The following is a 24,491-nucleotide window of genomic DNA, read 5'->3' on the forward strand; positions in this document are numbered from 1 at the left end:
CTATATTTCCATTCTGAATAAAGTTTATTTTGGAGGGGAAATATCTGCTGACAGACAGGCGGCTGTGTCCCTTTCTCTCCCGTCTCCTTCTCCCCTGACACTAGTCTGAAGAAGGGTCTCGACCCGAAACGTCACCCTTTCCTTCTCTCCAGAGATGCTGCCTGTCCCCGCTGAGTTTCTCCAGGAATTTGTGACTAATCTCACACACGCCATTCCTTCACTAATGATGATCCATTGAACAAATGCGCAAAGACACATACCCACACTGATATTTATACTAGTCTATTCCGACGCGAAATTTGGGGATTAAATGAAACCGGTTCAACGCCAACCTGTTTTTCACACGGTTTCTGCCCCCACAGCCACTCAGCCCCACTCATGACGCCGGTCCCGGGACCCGACCCTTTTACTGATTCGAGCCGGGAATTAAGCATATCTTCAGCCATTAATTTTCATCCCAAGCACCAAAGAAGGGATACATTTTCCCCACGAATTTATTCCCGGTGAAGGTGTGGAGGTGGCACTTGGTGTCCGCATTATAAAATGAGACTGTCCCCGAATCGTAACTGAGGTAAACTCCCACCCTCCCGGGAACGGGACCCGCTGAGAGAGGGGTCTGGGAAGAATTGCTTGTGGAAACCTCCTCGCGATATCTCTCGATGGTCCAGAATCCTTCCTCTGGTTTCAGGTCGACACGTCTCTTCCTCTCCACAGACTCTGCGGCGACTCCCAGACTCCAGCGCCGACTCCCCGCCACCTCCACCTCCCAGTAATGTCTCCCCGATGTGAATCCCTCCGATCCCAGCGCACAGAGACATTCCATAAACCTCTTCCTGTTGTTGCGGAGGCTTCTCCTGACCCCGGTCAATCTCACATTCATCAGGCTGCCGGACACCTCGAGTTACGGATGCGCGCTATCCTCATCCAGGGTCACAGAGTCTGGGGGGAGAAGCAGATAATTAGAGGGTCTGTGGTATGTGAGGATTTGTAGATTAATATGATCACTCTAATAGAGAGATCCTGGTGCGTCGCTACGTTGAGAGACTGAAACTGGAATTCTTGACCATTGGTCCCAGGTACCTCCTTCTGCTGTTAACGAGAAGATCTGCAAATGACAACAGACAATAGGTGCAGGAGTAGGCCATTCGGCCCTTCGAGCCAACAACACAATTTAACGTGATCATGGCTGATCATCCACATTCAGTACCCTGTTATGCCTCCTCACCATATCCTCTGACTCCGCTATCTTTAAGAGCTCTATCTAACTCTCTTGGAAATATCCAGAGATTTAGCCTCCACTGCCTTCTGCGGCAGAGAAATCCACAAGAATGGCTGGCGATCCTTCTTAAAGATCTCCCCAAGTTGCTCCATAACAGTTCTCATACGTTCTAGGAGCAGAAATAAGACATTCTGCCCATCAAGTCTACTCTGCCATTCGTTCATGGCTGATCTATCTTTCCCTTTCAATCCCATTCTCCTCAGATTGTAGATGATCAGGCACGATCACATTGAATGGCTGTGCTGGTTTGAAAGACAGAATGGCATATGCCTGCACCTATCGTCTAATGTCTATTGTCTAACTCTTCTCTGTACCCTTTCCAGCTTGACAACATCTTTCCCATAACATGGTGCCCAGAACTGAACACAGTAAATCTATCCGGTACACTCCTGTGCCGCTCTAAGTTAGTAAAATACCACCTTGACTTTTAGAAATCAAATTGTGACGAAATACTTACCAGATTTAACAGTGTCAATATATTCTCTCCACACTGCAAACGTTAAAGTGCAGTTGAAATGTCCCATGAAGAGGCTGCCTCCAGTCACCGACACTTTCTGACCTGTTTCGTTGAGGCTGCAAAAAAGTAAAGTGTTATAAATTGAACATCATAAACACGTGTCCAATTGGAACAAAGTTTCAGAGAAGACATTGTCCTACCTGCTTTTCCGAGAGGTTTCCTCCTGAAATGAATAAAACAGAAAGATGCATTATGTAGGAAGGAACTGGAGAAGCTGGTTTGAACAGAATATAGACACAAACAAGCTGGAGTAACTCAGTGGGACAGGCAGCATCTCTGGAGAGAAGGAATGGGTGACGTTTCGGGTCTGAAGAAGGGTCTCGACCCGAAAGGTCACCCACTCCTTCTCCCCGGAGATGCTGCCTGTCCCACTGAGTTACTCCAGCTTTTTGTGTCTATCTAGTGTACTGTTCTATATTCTGTTTAGGAGGCGGAGCCTGTGCTTGGTGACGTAAAAGGGGACGTCCTATTCACAGCAAGTGTTACTCAAGATAAACAGAAAATGCTGATGTAACTCAGCGGGACAGGCAACATCCCTGGAGGGATGAGAAGACCCTTCTTCAGCCTGGGCATCAGGGGAGAGGGAAATACAGAGCTACGGCATAAAAGGGTTCAGAAAAAGATTTACGGGAATGTCGCCAGGACTAGAGGGTGTGAGGTATATTCCATGGAGCGTAGGAGGATGCGGGGAGATGTTATAGAGGTGTACAAGATCATGAGAGGAATAGATCGGGTAGATGCAGATAGTATTTTACCCAGGGTTGGGGAAACGAGGGCCAGTGGACCCTGGTTCAAGGTAAAGGGTAAAAGATTTAATAGGAATCCGAGGAGTAACATTTTCACACCGGATGGTGGGTGTATGGAACGAGCTGCCAGATGAGGTAGTTGAGGCTGGGACTATTCCATCTTTTCAGAAACTGTTGGACAGGAAAATGGATAGGGCAGGTTTGATGGGTTGTGGACCAAGCGCAGGCAAGTGGGACAAGGGTAGCTGGGATATTGTTGGCCGGTGTGGGCGAGGTGGGCCGAAGGGCCTGTTTCCACACTGTATCCATCGATGACTCTCAAGGAAAATGTTGCATAGACCATCGTTAGTTGGGAGAAGGTGAGAACAAAGCAGACAGGGAAACTATGTAATCAGAAGGGCAGTCAAACTGGTCGGTGAACTGGGAAGGGTCGGGAATGGAGGGAGAGGGGAAGCATGGGTTACCAACAGGAAGCGGAAGTCTAACCTAGATTACGACAACAAAATCAGAGCTGATTGAATTTGAACAATAAACCTTAATTTCCCCTCTCATCTCTTCTAAATTCCATAGTATGCAAGCCGAGCCGCTCCATTCTCTCAGCATATGACATTCCCGCCATCCCGGGAATTAACCTCGTGAACCTAAACTGCACTCCCTCAATGGCAAGAATGTCCTTCATCAAATTTGGAGACCAAAACTGCACACAATACTCCAGGTGTGATCTCACTAGGGCCCTGTGCAACTGCAGAAGGACTTCTTTGCTCCTATACTTAACTCCTCTTGTTATGAAGGCCAACATGCCATTCGCTTTCTTCACTGCCTGTTGTACCAACGAGTTGATAGAGGAGCTATCTGATAGAGGAGTGCATTTGGACACTCACCTTCAGGAAGATAGCTCCATCTTTCTGCTTCATCTGTTTTCCCACGTTTGCCAGCTTCCCTTGGATGGATATTAACTTATCTTGAATGTATTTAAGATGTCTTTCCATTATGCTCACGAATTTCACCTCTTCTTCCTTGAAGCCTTTGATTAAGCTGTGTTCTTTATCGGTGAGAACCTTGTGCACTTCAGGGAATTCTGAAGCCACGCGAGTCTGTAGGTAGCGTGATTGTTTCTTTTAAATGAAGAAGTAAGAGACACGTGAGTTGTATTGTCATCTATCCTGATACAGAACGACGTAATGCCTACTTGCAGCAGCACGACAGATATGTAAACATAATGCTCTGTAAACGCTATAATAAACAACAAAAAGTGAAATATATATATACACAAATAATAGTGCAGTGACAAAAAATAATGTCCGTAGTCTGTGTAGTTCGGAGCTGTATTATTTGAAAGTTGTAGCGTTTAATAGCCTGATGGTTGAGGGGAATAAGTTATTCCTGAACGTGGATGTTACAGTTTTCAGACTCTATTTAAATATTAATATTCAGCTGAGAAGGTTATTGGCTGCAACCTCCCGCCCAATGACGAACTGTACACTGCAAGGGCCAGGATGCGAGCGGGTAAGATCATCTCTGACCCCTCTCACCCTGGCCACAAACTCTTTGAATCACTTCCCTCTGGAAGGCGACTCCGGACTGTCAAAGCTGCCACAACCAGACGTAAAACCAGCTTTTTTTTTTCCACGAGTAGTAGCTCTACTCAATAACCAAAAATCTGTAGCCTCCTTTTGCTCTGGTATTTTAATTAATTCACATGTTTAATCGATAATGTTTTATTATTAATGTTTAATGTTTCCTGTGTTATTCCTAACTGTCACTGTATGTCATGTTGTCACTCGCGGGCGGAGCACCAAGACAAATTCCTTGTATGTGAAAACTTGGCCAATAAACTTATTCATTCATTCATTCATCATTCATTCATTCATTCATTCATTCATTCATTCATTCATTCATTCATTCAGTCAGTGTGACGAAAGAAGCAAAGATAATCGCGAGCCGAGGAAATCAACCAAAAGTGGTTTGTTTTACCTTAATCTTAATAATCGTCTGTTTCTGCTGCAGTTCCATTTCCTGGAATTCTGATATCTTCTTGGAGAGAGAGATGAAGGTGGATTTCATCTGATCCTGGTATTGGGTGGAAAAAGTTCTCATGAGCCATAGAGTCATACAGTGTGGAAACCGGCCCTTTGGCCCAACATGCCCACAACAACCAACACGTTCCATCTACACTAGCCCCACCTACGTGCGTTTGGCCCATTCCCATCTACGTCTGTCCTTTCCCCCATTCAAAAGAGTTAGAACATTCAAAAGAGAGTTAGATAGGGCTCTTAGGGCTAGCGGAATCAAGGGATATGGAGAGAAGGCAGGAACGGGGTACTGATTGGGGATGATCTGCCATGATCACATTGAATGGTGGTGCTGGCTCGAAAGGCCAAATGGCCTACTCCTGCACCTGTTGTCTATGTATATATGTATCTATGTATCTATCCATGTATCTGTCCAATTGCTTCTTAAACGTTGCGATAGTCCCTGCCTCAACGGCTTCCTCTGGCAGCTCGTTCCATGCACCAACCGCCCTTTGTGTGAAAAAGCTACGCCTCAGATTCCTATAAAATTAGTCCCCCTTCACGTCAATCCTCTGTCCTGTTCTCGACGCAAGAGACTCTGTGCGTCTATCCGATCTATTCCTCTAATGGGTTTGTACACCTCCAGAAGATCATCCTGTGCTCCAGGGAATAGAGTCCCAGCCTACTCATATTCTCCCTGTCGCTCAAAGCACTGGAGTCCTGAAGCCTTTACCTTGTAGATTTCGACAGCTTCCTTAATCGGTATACAGTTGTGAGACTTGTGTTCCCGCGCGTCCCGGCAAATCACACAGATCAGTTTCTTGTCTGTGTCACAAAACAGTTTCAGCTCTTCCTCGTGTTCCTCGCAGAGGAGTTTACTTTTCTTCTCCTTCTGGCTCTGCTTTAACTTTTGTGCTTTCTCGGCCAGACTCGCCAGGGCCCAGTTGATCGCGGAAGGGATACCCGGAAATTCGCGCCTGCACTCCGGGCAGCAATTCACACTCTTCGTTTCGCAGCACCAAGTGATGCAGTGGCGGCAGAAATTGTGCCCGCACTCCAGTGAAACCGAATTGGTGAAGAATTCAAGGCAGATGGAGCAAATTGTCTCATCCGACCAATTCTCACTCTGTGCCTTGGAAACCATTTCGGCAGCTTCCTGATTCACGGTAAAGATACTGGAGGAGCAAGAAAAACCACTCCTCCGAAATCCAATAGACTGACGTGTAGTACGTAACGGAACGTCACGGCCGCAATTTGTTTATGCAAAACGCGACCCGGTATGTAATCCTCCCGCTGTGTAATCCGCTCTGTCATCCTTGGTGTAATCAGTGTTGCAGGGAACAGTGTTTGATACAGCGCATCTATACACCTCACATATGTTAGTTAATTTTGTTGTAAATGTTTTCCCCCTGTTCCCCTATTCCCCTATTCCCCCCCTTTAAAGGTTCGCGATGAGCTGGTGCTCCGGGACGGCATTATCATCAAGGAACACAAGTTGGTCGTCCCTGCCTCGCTGTACGGTTTGTACTTCAACGCTGCCCCAATGGGGCATCCCACTTCTGACACCATGTAAAGGTTTGATACCTGACACACTGTAACCTTTACTAAGTGTTTATTAAAGCACATGGCACACACGTCCCAGCACTGACTGCATCCAGCTTCAGGCGTACCGGGACCAAGTGGGAGGAAACAAAGGGAGGATATCACAGTCATACTAATATGATGGGGCGTGGTTAATGGTGATGAGGTAGCTACATTATAGGTTGCATGCATAAACCATCTACACCTCCCATCTTTCCTCCCCAGCCCCCTCCTTTGCGTAGTTTCCCTTGTGCAGATTCCCTTCTATTGCTTTAACACACACTGTACACAAAATTAAATTTTACTTATATATATATTGATATGAATGTGTGTTTGTGTGTGCCTGTGTGTGAGAGGCATGTTAGAGATAAATAAGGTTCATTCTCATGGATCAGAAGCAACTTTGATTAAAGCATCACTATTACTTTCTTTGTCTTATATGTCAGACGATGTACATAAACCATAAAGGCAATTATATATATAATTATATACATAAATATATGCATATATATATAATCTTCAATTCTTGGAGCAGAATTTGGCCATTCGGCACATCAAGTCTACTCCGCCGTTCAATCATGGCTGATCGATCTTGCCCTCTCGACCCCATTCTCCTTCGAGTCTCCTCGCATGACCCATGACGCACGGAATTTAAAAACAATATTTAAAGTTTAAAATGTGTTTATTGAAATGTACAGCACAAAACACAAAACAGTGCGCGGGTTTCTTTAGATTCGTTTGGGTCGGACGGTCTATTCATTCACATTGCGATCAATTCTCAGCGGTAGAGTTGCTGCTTTTAGCGCCAGAGAGCCGGATTCAATCCTCACCACGAACGCTGTCTGTACCGAGTTTGTACGTTCTCCCTGCGATCCGGTGCTCCGGTTTCCTTCCACATGCTAAAGACGTTAAGGTTTGTAGGTTATTTGTCTTCCTGTAAATTATCCCGAGTGTGCAGGATAGAACTAGTGGTCGGGTGATCGCTGTTCGGCCTGGTCCGAAGTGTCTGTTTCTACACTGTGTCTCTAAACGAAACTATAGATGAGCACACTCATGATATCAAGTCAAGAGTCAAGTGTGTTATATTGTCATCTGTCCCGGACGGGACAATGAAATTCTTACTTGCTGCAGCACAACATAATATGGGAATATGGAAACATTGTACATAACGGGGGGAAAAAGAAAAAGTTCAATAAATTACAAATATTGTGCAAATAACAAATAATAATATAGTCTTTTGCAGTTCAGAGCTCAGAGCTTATTTGTCGTCGTCGTGTTTAATAGTCTGATGGCTGTGGGGAAGCAGCTGTTCCTGAACCTGGACGTTACAGTTTTCAGGCTCCTAAACCTTCTTCCTGATGGCAATGGTGAGATGAGTGTGTGGCCAGGATGGTGTGGGTCTTTGATGATGTTGGTATCCTTTTTGAGGCAGCGACTGCAATAGATCCCGTCGATGGTGGGGAGGTCAGAGCCGGTGATGGACTGGGCAGTGGTCACAACTTTTTGTAGTCTTTTCCGCTCCTGGACGTTCAAGTTGCCGAACCAGGCCACGATGCAACCGGTCAGCATGCTCTCTACTGTGCACCACGTAGACGTTTAGGAGAATCCACTTCGACATGCCGAATCTCCGTAATCTTCTCAGGAAGTAGAGTCGCTGATGTGCCTTCTTTCCAACTGCATCGGTGTGCTGGGTCCAGGAAAGATCTTCTGATATATGCACGTCCAGGAATTTGAAGTTATTGACCCTTTCCACCATCGTCCCGTTGATACAAACAGGATTGTGGGTCCTCATCCTTCCCCTACCAAAGTCCACAAACAGTTCCTTGGTCTTACTGATGTTGAGAGCCAGGTTGTTGTGCTGGCACCGTTTGGTCAGTCGGCCGATCTCACTCCTGCACTCTCACTTCTATCATCAGGTGTTCTGTACATTCTATATAAAAGCACCAATTCCATTCAGGGGCATCTTTGGATAATACACCCTTTATATTTAGTTTATTCAGTTTAGTTTATTGTCACCTGAACCGAGGTACAGTGAACGGCTTTAGCTTCGTGCTAACCAGTCAGGGGAAAGACCAATCATGATTACAATCGAACCGTCCATGATCAAGGGGATAAAGTTTAGTGCAAGATAAAGTCCAGTAACGTCCGATTGAATATGGTCAGCGTGTCTCGAATAAGGTAGGTGGCAGGTCAGGGCCACTCTCTAGTTGTTGATATGATGGTTCAGTTGCCTGATAACAGCCGGAAAGACACAGTCGCTGAACTGGATGTGTGCGTTTTCACACTTCTGTACCACTTGACAGACGAGAGGGGAGAAGAGGGAGTGACCCGGGTGAGACTCGTCCTTGATTATGTTGGTGGCCTTGCCAAGGCAGCGTGAGGTGTAAGTGAGTTGGGGTTGGACAGGCTAGATAATAATAATAATAATACATTTTATTTATGGGCGCATTTCAAGAGTCTCAAGGACACCTTACAAAAATTTAGCAGGTAGAGGAAAAACATGTAAGGGGAATGAAATAAATAGGAGAGACATGACTAGTACACAAAGTAAAGACAGAATTCAATACAAAACACAGTATGAGGCAATTAATGCACAGATGAAAAGGGACGGGGACATGGGGCTAAGGATAGGCAGAGGTGAAGAGATGGGTCTTGAGGCGGGACTAGAAGATGGTGAGGGACACGGAATTGCGGATCAGTTGGGGGAGGGAGATCCAGAGCCTGGGAGCTGCCCTGGAGAAGGCTCTGTCCCCAAAACTGCGGAGGTTGGACTTGTGACTACGGAGGTTGGACTAGATGCAGGAAGATTGTTCCCGATGTTGGGGAATCCAGGACAAGTGGTCACAGCTTAAGGATAAGGGGGAAATCCTTTAAGACCGAGATGAGAAAAACATTTTTCACACAGTGAATGGTGAATCTCTGGAACTCTCTGCCACAGAAGGTAGTTGAGGCCACAGTTCATTGACTATACTTAAGAGGGAGTTAGATGTGGCCCTTGTGGCCAAATGGATCAGGGGGTATGGAGAGAAGGCAGGTACGGGATACTGAGTTGGATGATCAGCCATGATCATATTGAATGGCGGTGCAGGCTCGAAGGGCCGAATGGCCTACCCCTGCACATATTTTCTATGTATCTATGTATCTATGTTAGCCGATGGAAGGGAGAGTGGTTTGTGTGATGGTCTGGGCTGCGTCCACAATTCTCTGCAATCAGATATTCGTTAAGCTGTTACATAGAACGCATCGAGGCAGAAACTCGAATGCAGCCCTTCTTAGCAAAGCTTTTGCATTCGCGACACTAAATTTCAATGCGTCCCTTAGCCAAGCATCCTTGTAACAATCTGAAGAAGGATCTTGACCCGAAATGTCACATGTTCCTTTTCTCCAGAGATGCTGTCTGACCCGCTGAGTCACTCCAGCCGTTTGTGTCTATCCTTGTAACAACAACCTGATTCTCATGGGACAGAGAGAGACACCTGAAACAGTAAATAAGCCTGGATAACAATGAATTGGGAACACGGAGTTAGACACAAAACAGATGGACCAGGAGACAAAGGAATCTCCCGGACACATGGAAGAGGTTTACTGTCTGCCCGTGTGCACTGGGATGGGTGGGGCTCGCTTCGGGGAGACATCATTGGGAGGTGGAGGTCGCAGATAATAGAAATTTGGGTCCGGAAGTCGCCGCAGAGTCGAAGGAGAGGAAGAGACGGGTCGACCTGACGTTAGTGAATGGATTCTGGACCAACCAAAGAGCTGGTGACAACTTCAATGTAAATACCTCCCAACCATCCCCCCTTTCCGCCGTTCCAATCCCCGGGAATGTGGGAGTCTACCTCAGCTACGACCCCGGGGCGGTTTCTTTTTACGGCGCGGACACCAATTTTCACCGCCACACTTTCACGGAGATTCTCACCCATTTTATTTGGAGTTTCGATGAAAAAACCCCGCTGAAAATCTGAAATAGCATCAAATGCTCAACAGGTCAGGCAGCATCTGTGATGAGAGACGAGAGAGGCTTTAGTCTACTTGCACTTCTGCTCCCTAGTTTATGTTCCAAGGACCAACTGTGCGTATAAGTGATGTTTTGGAACCAGATTTAAGCTCCCATTTAATCCTCGAATGGCACATTATTTTTGGGCGAAGTTCTGCCTCAGCCCTCCCTGTTCTTTTCCTTCCACAGACGCTGTCCAGCCGACTGAGTTCCTCCGGCACTTCGTTTTGGAAATCTCCATTGCACTTCATTAATGCGCTGGTTTCAACCAGGAGATGGCGACAGCAAGTAATGCAAAGACCTGCGCAGTTACACGGCAACTGCAGATGTTGGAAAAATCGAAGGTAGACAAAAATGCTGGAGAAACTCAGCGGGTGAGGCGGCATAGTAACATAGAAACATAGAAAATAGGGGCAGGAGTAGGCCATTCGGCCCTTCGAGCCTGCACCGCCATTCAATATGATCATGGCTGATCATCCAACTCAGTATCCTGTACCTGCCTGCTCTCCATACCCCCTGATCCCCTTAGCCACAAGGGCCACGTCTAATCCCCTCTTAAATATAGCCAATGAACTGGCCTCAACTACCTTCTGTGGCAGATAATTCCAGAGATTCACCACTCTCTGTGTGAAAAATGTTTTTCTCATCTCGGTCCTAAAGGATTTCCCCCTTATCCTTAAACTGTGGCCCCTTGTCCTGGAGCATCTATGGAGCGAAGGAATAGGTGACATTTAGGTGAAGAAGCGTCTCGACCCGAAACGTCACCCATTCCTTCGCTCCATAGATGCTGCCTCACCCGCTGATGTTTCTCCAGCATTTTTGTCTACCTTCGATTTTTCCAGCATCTGCAGTTCTTTATTAAACATAAATAATATGGGAGTAACCTTAATGGCTGGGTGGCTGTATTGAACGGAGAAGCACTCTTGTGGGACCTGTTTTGATTTCTTATTCTCACCTTCTCCATCATGGTCTGGTTTGGCTCAGCCACCAAGCACGACACCTGGAGGCTGCAGTAAATCGTCCGATCAGCTGAGAAGGTTATTGGCTGCAACCTTCCCTCCATTGATGAACTGTACACTGCAAGGGCCAGGAAGTGAGCGGGCAAGATCATCTCTGACCCCTCTCACCCTGGCCACAAACTCTTTGAATCACTTCCCTCTGGAAGGCGACTCCGGACTGTCAAAGCTGCCACAGCCAGACATAAAAACTGTTTTTATCCACGAGTAGTTGCTCTACTCAACAGCCAAAATATCTGTAGCCTCCCTTTGATCTGGTATTTTGTTGGTTCACATGCTTGATCAATGGTGTTTCATCATTAATGTTTTATTATTATTAATGTTTAGTGTTTTCTGAGTCATTCGTAACTGTCACTGTATGTCATGTTGTTACTTGTGGGCGGAGCACCAAGGCAAATTCCTTGTATGTGAATACTTGGCCAATAAACTTACTTACTTACTTATTTTTATATTATTGAATCACACCTGATTAACCAGTTTAGTTGCATTTTGGCATCATTTATTATTTGCTTCCACTCACACAGTATTTTATGCAACTCCATCATTTTTGACAATAGTTTGCGTACATATATGCATGAAAATGTTGAGTACATTGTGTTTCATAAAAGTTCTGTCATTATTTCGTATCGATTATAAATCGTATCAGAATTACAAAATCACAAAAATACTGACCATGAGTTGAATATCCTATACGGTGCTTTATATGCCTTAACCTACTGTCAATTATGGCTTCCGAATCATTGTATGATGATAACTACCAAAACAATGTGAATATTATTACATTCGTTTTATTTCTCGGCTGAAATATCATCACACCCCAAGCAAGAATTCTGAACTGCTGCTGAATAGACCTGGCTGTAAGCTGCTCACGTATTGGCAAGTGTACCTTGAGATTGTAGCGATACAGCGCGGAAACAGGCCATTTCCCCCACAGAATTTCTCGCCAACCAGCGATCACCCCATACACTAGCACTATCATAGACATAAGGAACCATTTACAATTTCACCGAAGCAAATTAAACTACAAACCTGAACGTCTTTGGATTGTGGGAGAAAACTCACGCGATCACGGATTAGAGCGTACAAACTCAGCACAGATATCACCCATCGTCAGGATGGAACCCGTGTCTCTAGCCCTGTGAGGCAGCAACTCTACCGCTGTGCCACCCCCACAGCTATCTGCAGTGAGGGTGGGGATTTCTCACCGTCACGAGCCACGGACCACATAACAAGAAGAGATTTTGTTTTCTGATTGCGAAGTGTGCTAAATAAAAAAAGCCGACACCCTTTGGTCGTTTATGAACGTGGGGGTAATTTCCATTAATATCCCAAGAAGGCTCCAGGAAGATCTCCACGTCCCAATCTGAACATGCCCACACTTCATATCCTCTTCAAATTTTTTCCGATAATTTTTTATTGTAGGGGCCTATGAAAATCGAAGAAATACTGCGGGTGTCACAAATCTGAAAGAAAAGCAATCGATGATACAAACACCTCTGCGGCCAGCCAGTATCTGTTAAAAGAGAAATACTCGGTTTGTACTCGCTAGAATTTAGAAGATTGAGGGGGGATCTTATAGAAACTTACAAACATTTTAAGGGGTTGGACAAGCTAGATGCAGGAAGTTTGTTCCCGATGTTGGGGAAGTCAAGAACAAGAGGTCACAGTTTAAGGATAAGGGGGAAATCTTTTAGGACCGAGATGAGGAAAAAAAATTCACACAGAGAGTGGTGAATCTGTGGAATTCTCTGCCACAGAAGGTAGTTGAGGCCAGTTAATTGGCTATATTTAAGAGGGAGTTAGATGTGGCCCTTGTGGCTAAAGGGATCAGGGGGTATGGAGAGAAGGCAGGTACATGATACTGAGTTGGATGATCAGTCATGATCATATTGAATGGCGGTGCAGGCTCGAAGGGCCGAATGGCCTACTCCTGCACCTATTTTCTATGTTTCCATGTTTCTAAATAGTTAACTCCAAGACCGAGTTGATCGAGGTGGTGGAGACACAGTTAAAAATGATTGCATTCACATCCCCAAAATCAATTACGTTTGCATGCCATTCTTTTGACCAGTTCTATTTCCAAGTTCTTTGTGGCTTTACAATTAATGATTTGGTTGTTAAATGTAAATTGTTTCGCGTCGGTCTGTTGTGAATGGGGTTTCTGCCCCATATTTGACCCCCCAAAAAATATCCATTGTTAAGGTGACAAGGAACCTTGAAATAGAAGTTGTTCCTGACTTTGGACCCGGGACCAAAGACATTTACAGATCTAGAGTGGACCCGGAACAGATTCTCAGACACTGGTTTTCATCCCAAGTCCAGAAGAAAGGGTACAGTTTCCCGGTGAACTTATTCCCACTGAAGGTGTGGAGATGGGACTTGGTGTCCGCGCTGTAAAATGAGACCGTCCCTGCCTCGTAACTGAGATAAACTCCCAGCCTCTCTGGGATGGGATCGGTGAGGAGACGGGATTTCGGCAAGGAGTTCACACGAAACTCGTCTCCAACTTGATCCACGGACCAGAGATCAGTCACCTGCCTCAGGCTGATCTCTCCCTCCCTGGCCAGAGACTCAGCGGCGACTCCCAGACACCAGCCCCAGTTCTCCTTCACCTCCACCTCCCAGTAATGTCTCCCCGAGGTGAATCCCTCCGATCCCAGCACACAAGGCCAGACTGTAAACCTCTTCACGTTGTCGGAGAGACTCCTCTGGGTCCCGGTCCACTTCACGCTCTTCCGATCCTCGGACACTTCGAGTTTCCAACACGCTGTTTCCAAGTCCAAGGTCACAGACTCTGCGGGTGAACGGAGAGAGACAGAGAATCTCAGTGGGTGGGGAGGGATGAAGGAGTGTATGAGACTGTGGCCGCACACACGCACACACACACACACACACACATACACACACACACACACACACACACACACACACACACACACACACACACAACACACACACACACACACACACACACACACACACACACACACACACACACACACACACACACACACACACACACACACACACACACACACACACACACACACACACACACACACACACACACACCACACACACACACACCACACACACACACACACACACACACACACACACACACACACACACACACACACACACACACACACACACACACACACACACACACACACACACACACACACACACACAAACACTATTTATGTATTGTAGATGGATGTAAAACCACGAGGCAAATGATAAAATAAATGCCGTAGAAGTTTCCCCAGGGAACGGGAATCAATGGCCGGAGGGCAATTAAGGTGAGAGAAGAAAGATTTAAATGAATCACAGGGGCAAGATCTTCACATAAAAGTGCATGGAACGGCAGACTGAAGAACTGCCCAACAGTCACCCATGCTTTTGCTCCAGAGATGCTGCTGACCTGCCGAGTTATTCCAGCACTTTGTGTGTCTACCTTTGGTATATGGGATCAGCCATTGGTTGAGGCAGGTATAATAACAATTTTTCAATTAAATTCAGACATTAGGCAGTAGACAAAAGGTGCAGGAGTAGGCCATTTGGCCCTTCGAGCCAGCACCGCCATTCAATGTGATCATGGGTGATCATCCCCAATCAGTACCCCGTTCCTGCCTTCTCCTCGAATTCCCTGACTCCATTGTCTTCAAGAGATCCATCTAGATCTCTGTTGAAAGTATCCAGAGAGCCGGCCTCCACCGCCCTCTGAGGCAGATAATTCCACAGATTTACCACTCTCTGTGTAAAAAATGATTTTCTCATCTCGGTCCTAAAAGACTTCCCTCTTATCCTTAAACTGTGAACCCTAGTTCTGGACTTCCCCAACATCGGGAATAATCTTCCTGCATCTAGCCTGTCCAACCCCTTAAGAATTTTTAAAGTTTCCATAAGATCCCCCTTCAATCTTCTGAATTCCAGCGTGTACAAGCCGATGTTTCCACTTGTGGGAGAGTCTCAGAAGCCTCAGAATTAATGGGCGTTTCTTTGGGAAGTAGATGAGGAGGAATATCTTTAGTTAGAGGGTGTTAAATCTGTGGACATTTTTACCACAGAAGGCACTAGAGGCCAAGTCAATGGACATTTTTTAAGGCAGAGATAGGGATTCCTTGATTAGGACGGATGTCAGGGGTTATGGGGAAAAGGCAGAAGAATGAGGGAGAGATAGATCAGCCATGGTGGAGTAGACCTGATGGGCCGAATGGCCTAATTCTGCTCCTATCCCCTACGACCTTATGAACTTTTGATACCCAGTGAATTAATTGATTGTGTTGAAGTTGCTTCACTGCTTCCCTGGGATTTGAATTCATGTGTCCGAATGTTTATGAATGTTTATGAAGTGTTTCATATGAAGAAAAACTGGATAGACTCGGTTTGTACTCGCTAGAATTGAGAAGATTGAGGGGGGATCTTAACGAAACTTACACAATTCTTAAGGGGTTGGACAGGCTAGATGCAGGAAGATTGTTCCCGATGTTGGGGAAGTCCAGAACAAGGGGTCACAGCTTAAGGATAAGGGGGAAATATTTTAGGACCGAGATGAGGAAAACATTTTTCACAGAGAGAGTGGTGAATCTCTGGAATTCTCTGCCACAGACGTTAGTTGAGGCGAGTTCATTGGCTATATTTAAGAGGGAGTTAGATGTGGCCCTTGTGGCTAAAGGGATCAGGGGGTATGGAGAGAAGGCAGGTACAGGATACTGAGTTGGATGATCAGCCATGATCATATTGAGTGGCGGTGCAGGCTCGAAGGGCCTAATGGCCTCTACTCCTGCACCTATTTTCTATGTTTCTCTGTTTCTATGTGAATGTGTGCAGGATGTGTGGTTCCCTCATGAAGTGAGTTTAGGTTTGTGGTGTATGCCCCTTTAAGAGATATCATACATCTATTGTAATACCGGTAGCCACAAAAGGGGGCTTGCTTAGTATAAAAGCCCTGGTGGTAGTGTGAGCACGCTCTCTCCCTTTCCCCCTCTGAAACCATGATTAAAGGCACGTTGGTTTTACCTGATGGTTTCTCGATGGTTATTTAAGTATCTGACTCCAGTACTTAACAGTGGCGACGAGATTAAAGAACCCTGATGTCTTACCGACCTCGGCATCCTGAAAGATCGAGTGGAGAACGCTCCCCGCACCCTCCCAAGGCAAAGAAGCTTGGTAGAGGCGGGTGTGTGGTTGAGGCTGGACTGGAGCTCCAAAGTTGTGAGTGTTGGGGCAAAGTGCAGTCAAGGGGGAGAAGTGACCTCGGAGAGTGGGCCCCAGGAACGCATTGGTAGTTGGGGTGAATACCGTCGGTAGGGCATAGTGTGCCGGTGGGGGTTTTCCAGTTTCAGCAGTTAAAGAGGCCTGTATACCCGATGGAGGCTGAAGAGACTGGTTGGAAACGGACCTAGAGGGTCCAGGAAAAAGAAACGCTGCGAGAGAAGGGCGCAGACAGGGCGGGAACCGCCATTTTTGGCACGCCTAAAAACCGGAAGAGAAGGGTGCAAAAGCGGGAACCGCCATTTTTGGCACGCCTAAAAACGGAAGAGAAGGGTGCCATTTTACAAGTTTTACAAATTTCATTGAAGCTAATTGATGAGCAACATGGCAATAAAAGGAAAATTTGGAATCTTCGAGAGCAACTTAGAGACTTGGGACACATATTTGGAAAGATTTGATGTTTTCTGTACTGTTAATGATATAGCAGATGATAAGAAAGCTGTGAATTTATTGAATTATATGGGTGCTAAGACTTATGGATTAGCAAAGGGGTTGTTACATCCTACAAAAGCTGCAAATGCAACATTTAAACAGATATCTGATAAATTAAAGGAACACTTGAATCCAGCACCATTGTTCTTATCTGAGCGTTTTGCATTTTATAAAAGGGACCAGCAGTTAGAAGAAACTGGCACAATTTCTGGCAGAGCTTAGAACATTAGCTGTATTTTGTAAATTTGATGATTTTTTAAATCAAGCATTACGGGATAGATTTATTTGTGGATTGAAAAGTGAGACTCTATTACAAAAACTGTTAGCTGAGGGTGATATAGATTTGTCCAAAGCATTTACAATGGCTATGTCATTTGAGAAAGCCCAAGAGGGCGCGGCGGCCATACAACAGAAGAGTCCAGAGTTTAAAACCATAAATTATTACCAAAGGCTGAGAGATGTGTCCGGTGTGGAAAAACCACTCACCATCAGAAAGATTGCTGGTTTAAAGATAAAATATGTAATGGATGTGGAAAAGTGGGTCACATTGTACGGGCTTGTAGGTCAAAGAAGCCTGGTAGAAGTGAACACTATAGAGCAAGGACATTGGGGGCTGAGGCCAAGTTAGTCCATGAAGTTAGGGAAAGTAGTGTAAGCAGCAGTTGTAGTGACTCAGACGTAGAAGCAAGAGAAGTAAGTTGCTTAAAGATTAAAGCAGTGCAGAATTCGACAGAACTGGATACAATGTGGGTAATGTTGACCATTTCAGGAGTTTCATTGAAACTAGAATTGGATACTGGTTCAGCGTTAACGGTGATAAATGAGAAGGATTATTATAGGTATTTTTCACAAGAACGGTTGCAGAAGACTAATATTGCTTTAAAAACGTATACGGGTCAAAAGGTTAGGCCAAAAGGAAGGATTGAGGTATCAGCCAAGTACAATGGTATGACAGTGAGGAATCTGTTTATATACGTGCTGAGGGAAGGCGGACGGCCATTACTGGGTAGAGAGTGGGCTAGGAGACTGAAATTTGATTGGTCAACTATTCACTCATTAAAGCACAGGGAGCTGGGGTTAACAGGGCCCTTGCAAAGTAAATTGGTTGAAGTAAAGCATAGGGAGCGGGGGTTAATAGGACCCTCAAAAAGTAAATTGGCTGAAGTGTTGGCAACAGCTCCAGAGGTGTTTCAATCAGGACTTGGCAAGTTGGTTGGTATTCAAGCTACTATATCAATTACTGAGGGGTCTGCCCCCAAGTTTTTTAAACCTCGACCAGTACCTTTTGCAATTAGACCAGCAGTGGAAGCTGAATTAGATAACTTAGAGCAACAAGGAGTGCTCTCAAGGATAGATTGGAGTGAATGGGCTACACCTACTGTGCCGGTTATGAAAAAGGCTTTGCCGGATGGCCCGGGATTAGCACAGAAAGTACGTATTTGTGGTGATTTTAAAGTTACAGTGAATCCAGTGTTAAAAGTAGTACAATATCCATTGCCAAAGATTGATGAGATTTTTGCCTCATTGGCAGGAGGGCAACATTTTTCTAAAATAGATCTGGCACAAGCATATTTGCAGATGGAGGTGGAGGAAGATTCCAGACATTACCTGACGATTAATACGCATAAAGGCTTGTATAGGTATAATAGGTTGGTTTTTGGGGTAGCTTCGGCGCCGGCTATGTGGCAGAGAGCCATGGAGCAGGTGCTGCAAGGTATTCCAGGTACCCAATGTTACTTGGATGATATTTTGATCACAGGTAGGACGGTGGAAGAACACCTCTCCAATTTGGAACGGGTGTTGGGCAGGTTAAAACGTTATGGCCTTAGGGCTAACAAGGCCAAGTGTGACTTCTTCAAGGAACAACTGGCGTATTGTGGACATTTGATTGATAGACATGGGTTGCATAAATCACCAGACAAAATTGCTGCGGTGGTAAATGCGCCAGCTCCGGTGAATGTGTCACAGTTACGCTAATTTCTGGGACTGATAAATTACTATCATAAATTTTTGCCAAACTTATCTGCTATCCTGTATCCATTAAATGGATTGTTAAAATCAGGGGTGAAATGGAATTGGTCGTTGGAATGTGTGAAGGCATTTGCTGATAGTAAGGCCTTGATTACATCAAGGAAGGTGCTTGCACATTTTGATCCAGCAATACCAATTAAGCTGGCTTGTGATGCATCTCCTTATGGTATAGGTGCAGTGCTTTCACATCAGTTTCCAGGGGGTCATGAACGACCAATTGCTTTTGCATCAAGGTCATTGTCCACGGCTGAAAAGAATTACGCCCAAATTGATAGGGAGGCTCTTAGCCTGGTATGGGGTGTTAAAAAATTTAATCATTACTTATATGGACAGAAATTTACATTGATTACGGATCATCAGCCGTTGGTTTCGATATTTAATCCAAAAAAGGGGGTGCCCTTGATGACGGCACAGCGCTTGCAGAGATGGGCCTTGTTTTTGGGTGCACATCGTTATGACATCCAGTATAGAGGCACAAAGTTGCATGGGAATGCAGATAGTTTGTCAAGATTGCCATTACCGATTGTAAGTGATGTACCAATGACTGATGTGGCAGAATTGTTTCATATGTCCATTTGTGAAGTGTTGCCAGTGGATAACAAACGTATAGAGCGTGAGACAAGGAATAATAGGACTCTTTCAGGGGTATATGATGTAACAGTACGAGGGTGGCCAGCGGAAGGAGATTCTCGTTTTCCTCAATATTCAGCAAGAAGAGAACAATTGTCTACGTGCAGGGGTACCGTGATGTGTGGTTCTAGAGTGGTGATCCCCCAAAAGTTACAGAAACAAAGCTTGGAGGAACTAAACGTTGGTCATCTAGGATGCACTAAGATGAAAAGTCTGGCTCGTGCATATGTATGGTGGCCAGGTATTGATGGCCAGATTGAGGAATTGGCCAAAAATTGTTCTGGCTGTCGGCTTGAGCAGAAGACACCTCCATTGGCCCCTATCCATCCATGGGAATGGCCGTCTGGTCCATGGAAACGGGTTCATATTGATTATGCAGGACCCTTTCAAGAGTCTATGTTCCTGGTGGTAGTAGATGCGCATTCGAAATGGCCAGAGGTTATAAAGATGTCCTCGACTACGTCTCAGAAGACGATTGCGACGTTACGAACAATTTTTGCAAGGTATGGTTTGCCTGAACAAATATGTTCGGATAACGGGCCTCAATTTGTATCGGAAGACTTTAAGAAGTTTCTGAAGACTAATGGCATTAAACACTATACGTCGGCACCTTATCCGGCAACAAATGGACTGGCGGAGCGTTTTGTACAGACCTTTAAGAAGGCGCTTAAAGCAATGAAACATGAGGATCTGCCTATGCAACATAAATTGGACAATTTTTTGTTCAACTATAGAAATGCGGTTCATGCTGTAACAGGTCAATCACCTGCGATGGTGTTTTTCAACAGACAGTTGGGTTCCAAATTGGACTTAGTTCGTCCTGATCTTAGAAGACAAGTGGAACAGAAAGTGTTCCATTGTGCACCTCAACGTCTTACCAGGAGTTTCCATGTTGGTGAAGCTGTACTTGCCCGCGATTATAGAAACCAGAAATGGCAGCCGGGAGTTGTTGCGGAGGTACAAGGACCTCTAATGTATGCAGTCAACACGGCCGATGGCCAGATTCGCCGGCATGTGGATCAAATCGTACAGTCTACTATTGCTCCTCATCTGGAACCTCGGTTAAGTGCTTCGGATCAGCCAGTATCAATGGGGGGCCAATGGTCCAATAAGGAATTGGAACCTATTGTGCCTATGTCTTGTTATCCTGTTCTAGCTGCCAAAGAAGCACCTATGCCTTCGTTGGATATTTCACCAGCTAAAGTAGCAGTACAGGTTCCTGACCAGGTGGTTGCAATACCAAAACAGGTGTTCCCTAGCTCGGAAGTGCGGTGTTCGCCTGTAGAATCTGGATTAAGACGCTCAACCAGAATATCAAGGCCGCCACAGAGGTTGATTGATGAACTTTGACATTGAATACGGGACTGACTAAGTGATGTTTCCTGTGTGTGTTGGGTTTTTTTTCCCTCACGTATTGGTGATGGTGTTATTATATTGTGCTTGCAAAATATAAGGTGAAGGTGATAATGTAATTTTGTCATCTATTATATGATCTGTTGTAGGTATGGTGTACTTTTCCCCTTAGTTTTTGTGTAAAACTAAGGGTTTTAAAGGGGGAGGATTGTGGTGTATGCCCCTTTAAGAGATATCATACACCTATTGTAATACCGGTAGCCACAAAAGGGGGCTTGCTTAGTATAAAAGCCCTGGTGGTAGTGTGAGCACGCTCTCTCCCTTTCCCCCTCTGAAACCATGATTAAAGGCACGTTGGTTTTACCTGATGGTTTCTCGATGGTTATTTAAGTATCTGACTCCAGTACTTAACAAGGTTGTGTTGTGTTCTTGTACTGCCTGTGTTCATGGACCTGACGTCGCCCGCTGACGGTTTGACAGTGATCTTTCCATGCAGGTTTGTTTGGGACTAGGATAAATATTTAATTTAATCGAACAAATAAAAAAAGCTTTTTACTGCGCACGTGAAAATAAAAAACTGATCTAAACTAATTCCACTTATCTCCATTATTTTTGTCTTTTTTGCAATTCACACTGATATCTAATACATAAACTGCAATGGATGAATTTGTGCCAATCTTACCTCGCTTAATGATGCCAAACATTTTTCTCAAAGGTACGTTCAACAAAAACGGGTGATCGAATTTTTCAACCGGCAGAGCTCCTTCTGCTACCGACAATGAATGCTCCCCACGTCCAACCCTGCGAATATTAGATAGTTAGTTTTAATATTAACGTAAACACCTTTGTGAATTATTCCACAAAATCGTGCAGGGGTTCAATAAAGAATACATCCTACCTTCGCTTCCGACCAGCTTCTTCCTGAAATAATGACAACACAAAATCTCAATTGATTGAGACAACCTTCCACATCCCCGCCCCCCCCCCCTCCCACCCCTCCCCCCCCCCCCCCCCCCCCACCCCTCAACCCCCTCCTCCCACCTTTTAGATTAGTTTCGTTTAGAGATACAGCGCGGAAACAGGCCCTTCGGCCCACCTGGTCCGCGCCGACCAGCGAGCACCACACACGTTCACACTATCCTACACCGACTAGGGACGATTTTCATATTTACCAAGCCAATTAACCTACAAACCTGTACGTCTATGGAGTGTGGGAGGAAACCGAAGATCTCGGAAAAAACCCACGCAGGTCACGGGGAGAACGTACAAACTCCGTACAAGGCAGCAAACGGTAGTCGGGATCGAACCCGGGTCTCCGGCGCTGCATTCGCTGTAAAGGCAGGAACTCTACCGCTGCGCCACCGTGATCGCCCTCTCCAAATCGTTCGACAGTCTGCCGAAAATCCCCAACTATTAGGGCGGTGGACACACTGATAGCAAGAAGAAAGTTCAGTGAAGATGTAGAACCACGGGAGAAAGAGCAACGTAGAAGAACACTGTGGTATATCTGAAAGGATGCAAGTAAAGGAGAATACTGCAAATACTGAACTCATTTACCGTATTAAATGAAATGCATGATTTGATGGTGGATCTTATGTTTTATGAAGCATATCTGAAAATCATATCTGTTTGTGACAAGACCAAAACTCACAGCCACAAATATACAATGGTCCTTAATAAATCTTAGAGGACCTTCAGTGGAGAGGACATGGAACGTTTTAGTAAACGGGCTGTGACTGTGCTTTATCATTGAACTAAAGTGATATGCGACCTCTCACCTGGAGTAATGTCACACCATTCACTTGATCCAGTTGTTTCGGTAAAATTGGGAGTTCCTGCTGCAGAAGATTCAAACGCACTTGAATCTCTTGAAGATTTTTCTCCATTGTATTTAGAATCATCTCCTTCTCATCGCCGAGATATTTAAGTAGGCGTTGTTCTTTATCGAAGAGAATCTGGTGCAGTTCAGCAAACAGGGACCTGATGTGGGACTGCAGAAACTGTGACTGATCCTGGCAAACGAAAGACAGGTATTATTACAATGCAATATGGATAATAGGTCTGCTCAAGATTTCAGCTTTGGAAGGAGGAGACAGTAGGCCATTCGGCCCTTCGATCCTGCACCACCATCAAATGTGATCATGGCTGATCATCCACAATCAGTACCCCATCCCTGCCTTCCCATATCCTCTGACTCTTTAAGAGCCCTATCTAGCTCTCTCTTGAAAGTATCTGAGGCAGAAAATTCCACAGATTCACAACTCTTTGTGTGAAAAGGTGTTTCCTCATCTCCATTCTAAATGACTTACCCCTTATTCTTAAACTGTGGCACCTGCTTCTGGGCTCCCCCAACATCGGAAACATGTTTCCTTCCTCTGGCGTGTCCAAACCCCTAACAATCTTAAGTGTTTCAATAAGATTCCCTCTCACTCTTCTAAACTCGAGTATACAAGCCCAGCCGCTCCATTCTCTCAGCATATGACAGTCCCGCCATCCCGGGAATTAACCTCGTGAACCTACGCTGCACTCCCTCAATAGCAAGAATGCCCTTCCTCAAATTAGGGGACCGAAACTGAACACAATACTCCAGGTGTGGTCCCACTAGGGCCCTGTACAACTGCAGAAGTACCTCTTAGCCCCTATACCTCACCAGAACTCCACAAATCTTCTGCTTCTGTTGCTGTTCCATTCGCTCCAACGCCAATTTATTTTGAGTGAGAGATTCCAAGGAAGATTTGATCTCAGCCTTAGATTGGAGTTGTGAAAAAAAACAAAATAATAGAATCAGATACAAACAATGTCATGAAACATGGAAGTGGTCACAATTCGATTTATTTTACCTTGTAGATTTCAACAGCTTCATCCACCGGCATGAAGCTGTGAGTCTTGTGTTCCCGCCCAGCTGCACAAATCACACAGATCAGTTTCTTGTCCGTTTCACAAAACAGTTTCAGTTCCTCCTGATGTTTCTCGCAGTTAAATTTACTTTCCTTCCCTTTGAGATTCAGGTTCAGTGTTCGAGCTTTCTCAGCCAGACTCGCCAAGGCCCGACTAACCCTGAGGGTGCGGTCTGTAAACACCTCTCTACATTCCGGGCAGGAGTTTCTATCTTCATGTTCCCATAACTGTGTGATACAGGAGCGGCAGAAGTTGTGGCCGCAGTCTGGTGACACCGGATCGGTGTATAAGTCTAAACAGATGGGACAAATTAGATCTTCCCTTAAACTCTCAAGCTGTTGTTTTGAAGCCATGTTGATTCGTGGCAGTTTCACTTCCGCATTGCTGCTGAACTCCTGCAGTATCGCAGGAAGTTTATTCCCGATGTTGGGGAAGTCCAGAACTAGGGGGTCACAGTTTAAGGATAAGAGGGAAGTCTTTTAGGACCGAGATGAGAAAATTATTTTTTACACAGAGAGTGGTGAATCTGTGGAATTCTCTGCCACAGAAGGTAGTTGAGGCCAGTTCATTGGCTATATTTAAGAGGGAGTTAGATGTGACCCTTGTGGCTAAATGGATCAGGGGGTATGGAGAGATGGGATACTGAGTTGGATGATCAGTCATAATCATATTGAATGGCGGTGCAGGCTCGAAGGGCTGAATGGCCTCCTCCTGCACCTATT

General features: G+C 45.3%; 1 protein-coding gene and 1 long non-coding RNA gene across 2 annotated transcripts; both read right to left on the reverse strand.

Moving 5' to 3' along the window:
* Positions 1–445: 445 nt before the first annotated feature.
* On the reverse strand, positions 446–24,149 carry LOC116989915 (zinc-binding protein A33-like). Its single transcript, XM_033047469.1, has 7 exons — positions 23,712–24,149; positions 23,522–23,617; positions 22,650–22,883; positions 21,770–21,792; positions 21,554–21,672; positions 13,764–13,939; positions 446–763 (listed from the first exon to the last, which is right to left on the reverse strand). Exons 1-7 carry the CDS (start codon positions 24,120–24,122, stop codon positions 446–448), a joined length of 1,377 nt encoding a protein of 458 aa, XP_032903360.1. The 5' UTR covers positions 24,123–24,149.
* Positions 1,810–3,561, reverse strand: LOC116989836. The gene is made up of 3 exons (XR_004416340.1): positions 3,424–3,561; positions 1,937–1,959; positions 1,810–1,852 (listed from the first exon to the last, which is right to left on the reverse strand). It is a non-coding gene; the product is annotated as an uncharacterized LOC116989836 (long non-coding RNA).
* Positions 24,150–24,491: the final 342 nt, after the last annotated feature.

The sequence above is a fragment of the Amblyraja radiata genome, chromosome 30 (genome assembly GCF_010909765.2).
Source record: "Amblyraja radiata isolate CabotCenter1 chromosome 30, sAmbRad1.1.pri, whole genome shotgun sequence".
NCBI classification, from domain to species: Eukaryota; Metazoa; Chordata; class Chondrichthyes; order Rajiformes; family Rajidae; genus Amblyraja; species Amblyraja radiata.